Source organism: Monodon monoceros, unplaced genomic scaffold (genome assembly GCF_005190385.1).
Source record: "Monodon monoceros isolate NGI ecotype Baffin Bay Population unplaced genomic scaffold, NGI_Narwhal_1 Super_Scaffold_15, whole genome shotgun sequence".
Classification (NCBI taxonomy): Eukaryota; Metazoa; Chordata; class Mammalia; order Artiodactyla; family Monodontidae; genus Monodon; species Monodon monoceros.
In genome coordinates this window covers 40663083-40676158 of record NW_021703771.1, presented here as the reverse complement: position 1 = coordinate 40676158, position 13076 = coordinate 40663083, and the positions used below count along the sequence as shown (strand labels likewise).

The 13076-nt window shown below is 40.8% G+C and overlaps 2 protein-coding genes across 2 annotated transcripts in view; both read right to left on the bottom strand.

Annotated features, from left to right (window-relative positions):
- RPF2 (ribosome production factor 2 homolog) overlaps positions 1-1621 on the bottom strand; it is a 39269-nt gene extending 37648 nt beyond the window's left edge. Inside the window, exon 1 of the mRNA XM_029223928.1 lies at positions 1530-1621. Within this exon, the coding sequence (XP_029079761.1) occupies positions 1530-1552 (23 nt within the window). The 5' untranslated portion in view covers positions 1553-1621. The remainder of the gene's footprint in view (positions 1-1529) is intronic.
- Positions 1622-5420: 3799 nt separating this feature from the next.
- The window catches only part of GTF3C6 (general transcription factor IIIC subunit 6), a 9317-nt gene continuing 1661 nt past the window's right edge, over positions 5421-13076 (bottom strand). The window contains exons 3-6 of the mRNA XM_029223856.1: positions 11964-12027; positions 11815-11859; positions 10177-10290; positions 5421-7017 (exon numbers count right to left, since the gene is read on the bottom strand). Of these exons, the coding sequence (XP_029079689.1) occupies positions 6716-7017; positions 10177-10290; positions 11815-11859; positions 11964-12027 (525 nt within the window). The 3' untranslated portion in view covers positions 5421-6715. The remainder of the gene's footprint in view (positions 7018-10176; positions 10291-11814; positions 11860-11963; positions 12028-13076) is intronic.

Sequence of the window (13076 nt, the reverse complement as noted above, 5' to 3'; positions counted from 1 at the left end):
CTACTGAGCCCGTGTGCCACAACTACTGAAGCCTGCACACCTAGAGCCTGTGCTCTGCAACTAAGAGAAGCCACTGCAATGAGAAGCCCGCGCACTGCAACGAAGAGTAGCCCCCTCTCGCCACAACTAGAGAAAGCCCGCACGCAGCAACGAAGACCCAATGCAGCCAAAAAATTAAAAAATAAATACAAAAGGCATTAAAAAAAAAACTAACCTAGACCAATCACTCTGCAAGATATGAAGGGAAAACAAATCCATTATTCTGATTGTATGATGTGACAGCAGGAGTAGAATGTTTTTATACACTCTGTTCACCTCTGCTTACACTACGGTGAGAATCTTGATTTTCCAACAGTTCTCTGCCATCTGCTGAAATAATTCCTCTTCTCTTAAATAACTATGACCCTCCCTCCTTCCAGTCCCACGGACACTTCGTGAAGTAAAAGCAAAACAGAATATGCACAAACTTACCTTACCATGCAGACTTTAAAAATTCACCAGATAAAATGTCAAGCACATTTAAAGCTTCTAATCATTTACTGGTTGATAAAGATACACAGTACTTTTTAAGTCAAACCAGGAGAGATTTAGTGTGTCTATAACCCAATAAAAGTGCTATATGTTCTATATTCCACGTGCTTTATTGCTTCTGACTAACCAGCAACTAATGAAAATAACACCTTGTACGTTTTATTAGCTGTTTGTCCCACAATGAGACAGTAAACTAGTCTTACTCATTTTTGCGGTCCCCGCACCTGCAGAGGAATATTCAGCACATGTGCAAAAATCGCTGATTTAATAACCAAAAGAATAATTTGTCCTTTTGATTACATGTTAACCCAGGTAAAACGCAAGAAACCCATAGCAAATAACAGCAGAACTATTTATGAGATCGATAAACATTTTCTGGACTAATATAAAGCAGACATTACCCAAGGATAACTCAGAGAAGTGTACAAGTTTGGGAAAAAGAAAAAAAGCTAATGAGCATCTCTACGTGCTGCCGCAAAGCCTTTACATACATTCTCGCAAATATTCCTCACAGTTCTATGAAGTGCGACTATTATGAACGCTATTTTACAGAGTAAACTGAGACTTAGGGGGACTAAATGGCCCAGTCGCATAGCTTTAAGTGGACGGGCCCGGACTGTCACCTAAATCTGTCACATTCCCAGGCCTGTGCTCAGAGCACCTCAGTCAGGTGTTCTGTGGCCAGAACACCTCTCTCACCTTCCTCTCACTTCTGCGGAAGCCGAGACACTTCTTATTGTCTAGGATAAAAGCGGCCAACGCCTCGGTGCCACCTCCACGCCGCGGCTCCCACACACGGCCTTCCCTGCTCTCCGTCTCCCCGCAGGCCGCCCCAACAGACGGAAACCCAAACTAGTGGATACATCCGCACGGAGTGGCAACGGGTGTGAGGAAGGAGCGTGGCCAGGAGGAGCGGGAGGCAGAGGCGCTACTCCTCCGTCCCGCTACAGAGGCCCTTCTCCCCAACGTTACCCGGGGAAAGAACCCACTGCACTTACACAACTCGATCCAAAGCGTCCATGCTACCACAGCGCCCACCTGGCGCACGCACGTGCACCGCAGGGTTACAGGAGATACGGCAGCGCAACGACCGAGGAGGAACCGGAACTTGGGCGTGACGTCACTTCCTGGCACCGCCGCCGACGTGGAGGCTTGGAGGCGCTGGCGGCCGTTTGAGATGAAATAGCGTTCTGTTTCCTTGGTTACCGGTGTTTGTCTTGGCTCTTTTCCGGAAATCAACAGGCTCCTCTTGGAGCTTGATGTACACACCTGTGTGTGATAGACCAGGGTTCTCGGCCTTCCCCAATCAATAGAAATTGGTAAGAGACCAGTCAAGAAATTCAGACAAGGCTTTTGGGGGGCTTCTGTGGCTGCAGGAAGGAGCAAAACCAAGTAACAGGTTCCCTTGCTAGTTCCCGAAGGTAGGGGGTGGGGCGCAGGTGAGCTGGTTCCTTATATGGGGTGAGGGTAGTGTGTGTCCAGGAGTGGGCTGGAGGGGTAGCTTAGGTGGTTTGCTCATGCATTTGGTGGTGTTGGTTGCAGGGGGCATGCGCAGTACCCTGCTTTTGCTCCCTTTGCACCCAGCTCTGCAGAAGTGGCAATGGGGTTTTTCTGATCTTTTTGTTTCTTGCCCATAATTTGCCCCAACTGTGCATGCACATATTTTTAGTCTCTTATAGTTTCTTTGTATTTTGTTACTCCAGGAGACGTTTGTTCAGGTGCAAGCATTGCAGCACTGCAGGAAATGGTCCCAGGTCCCAGCCTGTCTCATGTGTATACCTGGACTCAGATATTCAGGGACCAGGTGTTATTCATCTGGGAATCCTCCAGGATGCTAGAAAGGTTGGTGGCATGGTAGGTACTCATAGTCACTAAAATTATCAATGTGAAATATGCACCGTTGACAAAACTGTGAGATCAGTGAGGCAGAGTTTATAAACAGAGTTTATAACTGCCACAGTGCCTGGCACATAAAATGTATGCAGAAAATAACACTTCTGATTGTTATTTTCCCCCCAATGTTTAAGTTGTCGTATACGTCACATACCATAAATTACCCCGTAAAGTGTACAATTTCTTGGCTTTTAGTATATTCACAAAGATGTACATCCATCACCACTAATTCCAAAACATTTTTATCACCCTCTCATAACCGAGTAGCACTCTCCACTTTCCACCCTTGTCAACCCCTGGCAACCACTAATCTATGTCTCCGTAGATTTGACTATTGAGAACATACCATATTAATGGATTCATACAATATGTGGCCTTTTGTATCTGGCTTATTTCACTTACTATGTTCATAAGTGTCCATGTTTAAGGTTCATTTGTGTTGTAACATGTATCAGTACTTCTTTCTTAGTACATTAATTTCTTTACTTAGGACTGAATAATAGTCCATTCTATGGATATACCATGTTTGTTTATCCATTCAAAAATTTATGAACATTTGTGTTTCCACTTTTATACTATTATGCATTATGCTGCTTTGAACATTTATGTACAAGTTTTTGTGTAGACTTTTGTTTTCAGTTCTCTAGGAATAGAATTGCATGTGGTAATTCTATGTTTGACATTTTGAGGAACTGCCAAACTATTTTCTGTCTGCACCATTTTACATTTCCATTAGCAATGTAAGAGGGTTTGGAATTGGTTTTTCTATTGGTGCTGTAACAAATTACCACAAATTTGTCATAACACAAATTTATTATGTTAGTGTTCTAGAAGCCCGAAGACTATAGTTTTACACGTCTAAAATTAAGTTGTCAGTAGGGGTACATTCCCTCAGAAGCTCCAGGGAGACTCTGTTTCTTTGCCTTTCCAGTTTATAGAAGCTGTTTGCATTCCTTAGTATTCCTCCATCTTCAAAAGGCATCACTTGAACTTCTGTTTCTACTGCCACAACTTCTTTTTCTCTCTGACACTTCTGAATCCCTCTTATAAAACCCGTGTGATTACATGTGGCCCAACTGGATAATCCACAATAATAACCCCCATCGCAAGATCCTTAACGTAATCATATAGCAAATTCCCTTTGGCCAAATAAGGTAACATATTCACAGATCCCTGAGTTTAGGCATGGGCATCTTTTGGGGAGAGCATTATTCTATTAATCACAGGTTCCAACTTCTCCATTCCTCTCCAAAATTTGCTATTGTCCATCTTTTTTCATTAAGCCATCCTAGCAGGTGTAAAGTAGTATCTCATTGTGGTTTTCACTTGCATTTCACTGATGACAAACGATTTTGAGCATTTTTTCCATGGGCTGATTGGCCATTTGTATACCTCCTTCAGGAAAATGTCTATTCGAATCTTTGCTCATTTTTAAATTGGGTTGTCTTTTTATTGTTGGGTTGTAATAGTTTCCAATATATTCTACATACAAGTCCCTTATCTGATATATAATTTGAAATATTTTCTCCAATTGAATAGGCTTTTTCATTTTCTAGATAGTGTCCTCTGAAGCGAAAACCTTTGCAATTTTTTTTTTTTTTTTTTTTTTTTTTGTGGTACGCGGGCCTCTCACTGTTGTGGCCTCTCCCGTTGCGGAGCACAGGCTCCAGACGCGCAGGCTCAGCGGCCACGGCTCACGGGCCCAGCCGCTGCGCGGCATGTGGGATCTTCCTGGACCACGGCACGAACCCGTGTACCCTGCATCGGCAGGTGGACTCTCAACCACTGCGCCACCAGGGAAGCCCAAACTTTTCAATTTTGATGAAGTCCAATGTATCCATTTTTTTTTCGTTGCTTGCAATTTTTGTGTTATATCTAAGAGGACATTTCCTAATCCAACATAATAAAAGGTTTTTTTGTTTTTGGCTGTATTGGGTCTTCGTTGCTGAGCGCAGGCTTCCTCTAGTTGCAGTGAGCAGAGGCTACTCTTCGTTGCGGTGCGTGGGCTTTTCATTGCGGTGGCTTCTCTTCCTGGGGAGCACAGACTCTAGGCATGTGGGCTTCCATAGTTGCAGCACACAGACCTTAGAGCGTGCAGGCTTCAGTAATTGTGGCGCATGGGCTTAGTAGTTGTGGCGCGCAGGCTCAGTTGCTGTGGCACACAGGCTTAGTTGCTCTGCAACATGTGGGATCTTCCCGGACCAGGGACTGAACCCATATCTCCTGCATTGACAGGCAGATTCTTAACCACTGGACCATCAGGGAAGTCTCTAAAGATTTATACCTGTATTTTCTTCAGAGTTTTATCATTTTAAGCTCTTACATTTATTTAGACCTTTGGTCCATTTTGAATAAATCTATATATACATATAGTAGAGATGGGGGGGTCCCACTTCATTCTTTTGCATATGGATATTCAGTTGTCCCGGGACCATTTATTGAAAAGACTATGTTTGCTCCATTGTATTGCCTTTGCTCCTTGATCTAAGATCATTTTACTATATGTATGTCTATTTCTGGGCTCTCTATTCTCTTCCATTGACCGATTTGTCTATTCTTTCAGCAGTTCCCACTGTCTCTATTACTGTAGTTTTATAGTAAGTCGTGAAGTCCTTCTACTATGTTCTTCAATATTGTATTGGCTATTCTGGGTCTTTCCCTCTCCATATAAACTTTAGAGTTGGTTTGACAATATCCACAAAAAACTTGCTGTGATTTTATTTCAGATTGCATTGAAACTATAGATCAAGCTGGGAAGAACTAACATCTAGATAATACGGCCACTTTCATATACATGAGGAAAGCTGGGCACACTGCTAACCTGAATAAATTCTGGGATTCTGTTACAAACAAATAAAGGAAGACCAGATGCTGGCTCAAGTAATTAGCAGTCTCTCCACATAGAGACTTCATACCATTTGGTAGAAAAAAATAAGCTTTTGATTAAACAAAAGCTGACACTAAAGTCATATAAAAATTGGGAGGATACACACTTATGATTTGGAAATGCTTTTAATCAGGGTAAGTTGTTTTCCAAATAAACAGTAAAAATTTACAAAACCTACTGAAGGAAAAAATTCCTCATCCTAGAACATTAGTTCTCTAATCTGTCACAACAAAGTTACACCTCCAACAGTTGTGAGATATAATTAATGTGAGGAGTGTTTCAACTTATTAGTACCAGGTTAAACCATATAAAATTGCAGAGTTTTATAGTCAGAAACAAATATTGGTAATTTCATATAGTTCAACCTGTATCAAAGTTTGTGACTAATTTACTTAAAAAATACAAGTTAGGGTAGATCTAGGTTACCACCATAATATTGTAGAATGTTACAGCTGAATTCCAATCATCTTTCTTCAGTGGGAAAGAAGTGAAATTACAGCTGGAATATCAGAACTGTACCTTCACCCTTAAGCACTTCTGAATTCTTTTTCTGTTCTCAGGAGTAATACTGACTTTGGTAGACTGGAAAATGGCCCCCCAAATATTTTCATGCCATAATTCTCAGTTTTATGCCTGTTTAAATTACATGGCAAAAGGGACTTTGCAGATGGAATTAAGGTTATAGACCTTAAAATAGGGAAGTTACCCAGATATGCCCAGTGTAATCAAATGGACCTTTAAAAGAAGGCAGAAGGGTCCATCATCAATAGGATTATGGAAGAAGCAGGAGAGATTCAAAGACTGAGGGGGACTTGACCATTGCTGGCTTTGAAGAGAAGGGGACCATGAGTGAAGGAATGCAGGCAGCGTCTAGAAGTGGTTTGGCTGGGAATGGCTCTCAGCCAACAGCAAGGAAATGGGACCGTGATCCTTCAGCTGCAAAGAACTGAATTCTGCCAACAACTGAATGAATGAGGAAATGGAGTCCCCCATGCCACATCCAGAAGAGAATGAAGCTCTGCAAATACCTTGATTTTAGCCCAGGTGAGACCCATATCAGATGGCTGACCTACAAAACTATAAGACAATACACTTGTGTAGCTTAATACACTTTAGCCACTAAGTCTGTGGTAATTTGTGATGGCTGCAATAGAAACTCACACTTACCTTAGTAAAACCCCCATTTTAAAGGACTCATCACAGAAGGGTCCCTATAGTCATTGAAACCATATTTTTAAAAACTCGTATCTGGTCCTTAATGATTCTAGTATATTAAACTATATTATAATTGGAAATGTGTATATAGCCAACAAAAATAATAAAATTGTGAGCTGAAAACTACAAAGCCAGTTATTTTATATAAAAACTCTAAAAACTTCATGACTAGTTTTTATGAGAAACATTTCATCTAGGAGTGATTTCTAAGGCAGTTTCTTGAGTTTCCATAAAAACAGAGCCTTCTGTCTCAGAAGAAGGGATATCAATAAGAGGACCAGAATCCTCTATATCCAAGTTCGGTGGTTTCTCCTGTTCATAACTCAGGTTTGAATTATCTTTCATTTGAATCTCTTGCTCTTCCAACTCCAAAGATTTATCTGGGTCTGGAGCTACAACTTCATCCTCTTCATTTTCATGCAGAAAACTACAAATCATGTTGGGTCTACAGGAGAAATCATTTTCCTTGATTTGCAGCCATTCCACACCACCTAATGGAGGAGGCAGGGGGACAAACCAAGAAACATGAAAAAGGAATTTCAGTTACTTACATATATTTTTAATTTAATTGTTCATATGAATATCTATCAAAATAAAACCCCAACGTAAAGAAAGGAACATGGTGCCTGTACCTACTGATAAATGATCATGTAATTTCCATCTTACATGGAGACCTTGGAATGCCTATAGGGTATGCATCATCAAAATCACTAAAAGTAATCAACTTCAGTTACTATTCCAAGCCCTTTTCCCAGAGTCCAATTCCCAACTCATTCTGAGAGACAACTAAGCTCCCACTGCCATCTTTTGTCTTGAAGAAAATTTTGTCAGTTCCCTACAACTTTCTCCTTACCCATTCAGTTCTCATAATATAATGGATGATACCACTCTATCATCTTGAGTCAACATTTATTTGTCACTTTGAGTTGAAAAATCCAATTGTGAAATAAGACACCTCTCAAAAAAAAACCCTTGAAAAAATTTTTTGTTCCTTTCCATACTCACAGTCAAAGCCCTTACCTGTCAATGAATTCCCATAATTGAGAATTGCTCCAGGGACTTCCCTGGTGGTCCAGTGGTAAAGAATCCTCCTTACAATGAGGGGAAAACGGGTTTGATCCCTGGTCAGGGAACTAAGCTCCCAGATGCTGCAGGGCAACTAAGCCCGCATGCCACAACTACTGAGGCCGGGTGCCTCAACTAGAGCCTGTGTATTGCAAACTACAGAACCCACGCACCCTGGAGCCTGCGCGCCACAACTAGAGAGAAGCCTATGCACCACAACGAAGAGCTTATGCGCCGCAACGAAAGATCCCAAATGCCTTAACGAAGATCCCGTGTGCTGCAACTAAGACCTGACACAGCCAAAAATAAATAAAATAAATAATAAATAAATCTTGAAAAAAAATTGCTCCAATAATGCTAGCCATTTTTTTCTTTCATCCTTATGACCCTTTCAGTTAAGTATTTTCAATGGATCCTCAATTCCTATAGCCCAAGCTGTTTACTCTCACCTTCAAAGTTCCGTTAGATAGCTGTAAGATATACCAACCTATCTCGTCACCCTGTTCACGCATCCATCTGTTCCTATCCCCCATCATAAACTAACTCTTCTGCAGCTGTTTGTTGAAACATCCTTACTGTTGATCCCACATCTTTTCTCATGTATTACTACTGTAAAGTCTCCCTCTTTCAAAAATCGATTTGTTCTTTCCCTCCAGTTCAGCTTCAACTATTGACTTCATAGTTTTTTCTTGCTATAACGTCATTCTCCTAGTCACCAAGTTCAAAACCTCAAAGCCATCGTAAAGCCTACTCTTATCTAGCATAATACTTGGCACATAACAGATACTTAAAATAAGTTGAGTGAAATGGGTGTCGAGTCATAGTCATCCATGTCTGTTTCAATGCTTTAGAGTACAAGTTCCTAGAAAGTAAGGACCACATCTCCTGTCTATTTTGTTCTGCCTCCAGCATCTTGCCGTGTTTGGCAGCCAGCCTCCAAGATGGTCCCCAATGATCCTCACCTTCCTGACAAGCACGCCCCTGTGTCGTCCCCTCCCACATGGAATAGGATATCACAGAAATGACAGAATGTGACTTCTAAGGATAGTTCATAAAAGACATTGTGGCTTCTACCTTGTTCTTAAGGATCACTTGGTCTGGGAAAGCCAGCCGCCGTGTCAGGAGGGCACTCAAACAGTAGTGTGAGGAGGTGAGGAAGTGAGGCCTCCTGCCAACAGGCAGCACAAACTCACCAGCTATGTGAGTGAGCCATCTTACAATTAGATTTTCCAGCCCTACTCAAGCCTTCAGATGACTACAGCCCAGCCAACACAATGACTGCAACCTCATGAGAGACCCCAGCCAGAACAACCTAGCTAAGCTGCTCCCCAATTCCTGATTCACAGAAACGTGTAAGATGGTGTTCTGTTGTTGTCGTTTTAAGCCTTTAAGTTTAGGGGTAACTTTTTATGCAGCAACAGATAATCAATACAGCCTTGAATAGTTCGTTACTAATTTATTTGATTGAAAGATACACACAAATCTTCCCAAAGATCTATTAGATTATTAAGAACTATAGGAGAGGAAATTGTATAACTTCCTTTAAAAAGAATATCTAAATGATAGCTAAGCTATCTGGTATGTATCTGCCTTTCGAATTCATTCTAGAACTTCAAGTGCCTACTTCCTATTATTTTTGGAGTGCCTAAAAAAAGGGATAATTGTGGAATATATAAGAACAAAGATTTGTTATATAGTTACGTGTAGCTGGTATAGTTAATTTCTAAATGATTAATGTACCTTCAAATGTTTATTCCTTAAAATACAATAAATCAAACCATGAATATTCATCAATAGGGTCTCATTTACTAGAGTTTCAAATATGTCTTTGAGCAATAAGCCTTTTTTTTTTTTTTGGTGGACAAACACCTTTATTCTGACTGTGTCCCAAATTCCCTAGGGCAAGAGAAAGAGGTTGGTGTGGTGAACAATGGGCTTTTAAACCACCAAGTGTTTATTTGCTCATCTCCACAAACGTGCGCCTGCTATGGGTGCAAGAAGCACTGGCCTAAGGTCTCTAGTGTGGGATGACGAGCAACTGGAGAAGGCTAAATGGATGCTCATTAAGAATGAGACACAGGACTAACAACTCTGGTCCTAGAGTCCCTCCCACATATAAAGCCAGCTTCTTCCAGTTGTGAGCATCTTGGGGAAGGTTACTGCATCTGCCAAAAGTTCAGGAGATCCTATGGGGTTACTCCTTGGGAATCGAGAACTGCTATCATCATATCTTCTGCACTTACAAAGAAGTTTTAATGAGAGAGAGAGAGAGAGAAAGAGAGAGAGAAGTAGTTGCTGAATTCCCTGGGGTTGAAATCATGTCAAGTTTCTTGACAAACTCCTCACAATCGTTTCCAATGCAAAGAAGATAGAAATTTCTTATATGTCTCCAGTGCCCCCTGCTATGTGAGAATTCAACTCAATTCTAAATCTATGTTTGGTACTTTTCATGGAGTACCCTCAATTTTAATATACTTTACCTATCACATATAGTTATTACTACAAAGTACAAAGAACATCCTGGCAGCAGTGTTTCATAAAGCCAATACCAAATCACCTATTTTCAGAGAACTAAGTGAACTAACCTATGTTTTCTTCTCCTTCCTTCTTTTCTGTCAGAAGAGTTCTTGTCATGCTGAGCTTCTTCATTGTGTGGCATTTATATTTTAGCACTGTTTTATTATTGCCTTCTGCATCCACTAGAATATAAAATGAACACTATTATACTGCTTGATGCCATCAAATAATCATGTTAAGCCTCAATGATTCCAGTTTAGAGAGTTAAACTACTTCCTGTCAAGACAGTGTAGTAAGTTCAGGATTTAAAAAAAAAAAAAAAAAAAAGATTTAACTCATTCCTCCAGCTCCAAGCACAGAGAAATATCAGATAAAATACATAAGAACAGACGGCACAGTGAACTCAAAGACAACAAACATCTCTAGGGGACAGAAACACAAAGTGAGATTAAAGCTATGGGCCTATTAGGCTCCAGCCCGGAAGCAGGAAAGGGAGGCCAGGAATTTGGCCTTACAGGGTAATGAGGTCGAAAACTCTGCCACTCAAAGTGAAGGACCAAAGGCAGACCTACTGCTTGAAGCCGGACTGGAGTGGAGAACATTACCGATCATGAAAGAAGATGAGAAAAAAACTGCTGCCAACCTGCTGCTGGGGGTCACAGCTTTATCAAAACTGTGGGCATAGGCAGGAGGGAGGATGAGGCTCTGGGCTAAGGATGTGAAGCACACGGAAAACTTCCACACCCTGCCACTGTGTGGCTGATACTACACTTTAGAAAGCAACACAGTGACATCTATTAAGTTCAACCACATGAAACTGTCGCTATTCGGCCCAAATTGGTAATTTCATATGGTTGAATCTAGTACACCCACTCATCAAGACATTTTTACATATATGCAAAAGGAAACATAAAAGTATTCATGGCAGCATTTCTGTAGTGAGTTAATAAGCATAATTATGAAAATGGGCTCTGGAGCAGACCACCTGGGTTCAAATCCTGGCTCTGCCTCTTATTTTGTGTATGACCTCAGGAATGTTATTTACCTCTCTGTGCTTCAGTTTCTTCAAATATAAAATGAAGATAACAATGGCATCTACCTCATAGACTTGTGGTGAGGATTCAATGAGTTAATACTTATAGCACCTAGAACAGTGCCTGACATACAGAAAGCACTCAGTAAATTTTAGTAGTTATTAATAATTACTGGTAAAAATGGAAGCAACCTACATGTCCATAAATTGGAGAATAAACTGTGGTATAGTCACAAATGGAATCTTAAGCAACAGGGAAAACAGATATATATCAACACGTATAAATCTCGAAACATCTCTAATTGAAAAAAGACATAGAATAATATGTATAACATGCTATAACTTATATCAAGTGTGAAAATACACAGAAAGTGCTATTTATTGTGTGCGGATACATACATATGTAATATAAAATCAGGTATAGGAAAGAAAAACACCAAATTCAGGAGAGTGATTAACTCTGAAGACAGAGGAAGGGAGTAGGTTTGGAGAGGGGTATACAAGGGGCTTCAAAGGTATGTGGAATGTTTTTTAACTACCTAACCAAAAGGGAGGATTTGATACAGCTAGACAAGGGGTACATGAGATCTTATAATTTTAATATCCACCATACATAAGTATGTTTGAAATATTTCAGAGTAAAAAGAGTTGAGTCAACATAGCAATCACTTACCATGTTCAACATTTTCTTCAAAGATAACACAGGTCCCAAGAGTGTCTGCAGAAAAACATGAAGGCAACTTGTTGAGAAGTAACAGAGCTACTTTCTCTGAAAGGCATATAAAAAAAAAAGGGAGTTTCATCTATCTGACTTCCTCCTACCTTCATACTCTCCAGCAAAGACATAGCTGTCCACTTGCAGAATGGGCTTCTCAGTATCAATTCCCTACAGCAGAATAGAGGATCATTAAAAAAATCATCATTAGAAAAAGCCTTGGGGGTGGGGGGAATGGGTGAAATGGGTTGAAGGGGGGGCTCAAACGATACCAACTTCCAGTTACAAAATAAATAAGTCCTGGGATGTTTAAGAACATCATGGTGACTATAGTTAATAATACTGTATATTTGAAAATTGCTAAGAGAGTAAACCTTCAAAGTTCTTACCAGGAGAAAAAAAAATTGTAACGATGTGTAGTGATGGGTGTTAACTAGACATTGTGGTGATCATTTCACAATATATGCAAATATTGAAAACGTTGTACAGCTGAAACTAGTATAATGTTATATGTCAATTATTTCTCAATTTAAAAAAGAAAGCACAAGGGACTTCCCTGGTGGTACAGCGGTTAAGACTCTGCGCTTCCACTGCAGGGGGCATGGGTTCGATCCCTGGTCAGGGAACTAAGATCCCACATCCCGCATGCCGTGTGGCATGGCAAAAAAAGACCAAGACTTTTACATGAAACCTTGCTACCAAGGAGACTGATTTCCAAAGCTGGGGAACCTTTAGAGCTTCTTGTCCTAGCAAGTAAAAGATAAGCTAAAACTGCTGTCATCACAGCAGCTACAAACTGAAGACTACTTAATTCACACCCAAGTAGCAAGGTCTATTTCAATCAACATCCTCTTCAACATAAAGTAAGAACAGAGGAAGTTTTGTCAAAAATGCTCAAAAGAGGGCTTCCCTGGTGGCGCAGTGGTTGAGAGTCCGCCTGCCGATGCAGGGGACACGGGTTCGCGTCCCGGTGCGGGAAGATCCCACATGCCGCGGAGCGGCTGGGCCCGTGAGCCATGGCCGCTGAGCCTGGGCGCCCGGAGCCTGTGCTCCGCAACGGGAGAGGCCACAACAGTGAGAGGCCCGCGAACTGCCAAAAAAAAAAAAAAATGCTCAAAAGATTTTAATAAAACAGACGGTAACTCACAATACCATAGCTCAAGTCAACAGCACAGTGTGAGGTCTCTGAAGTCCTTTTTTTTTTTTTTTTTTTTTTTTTT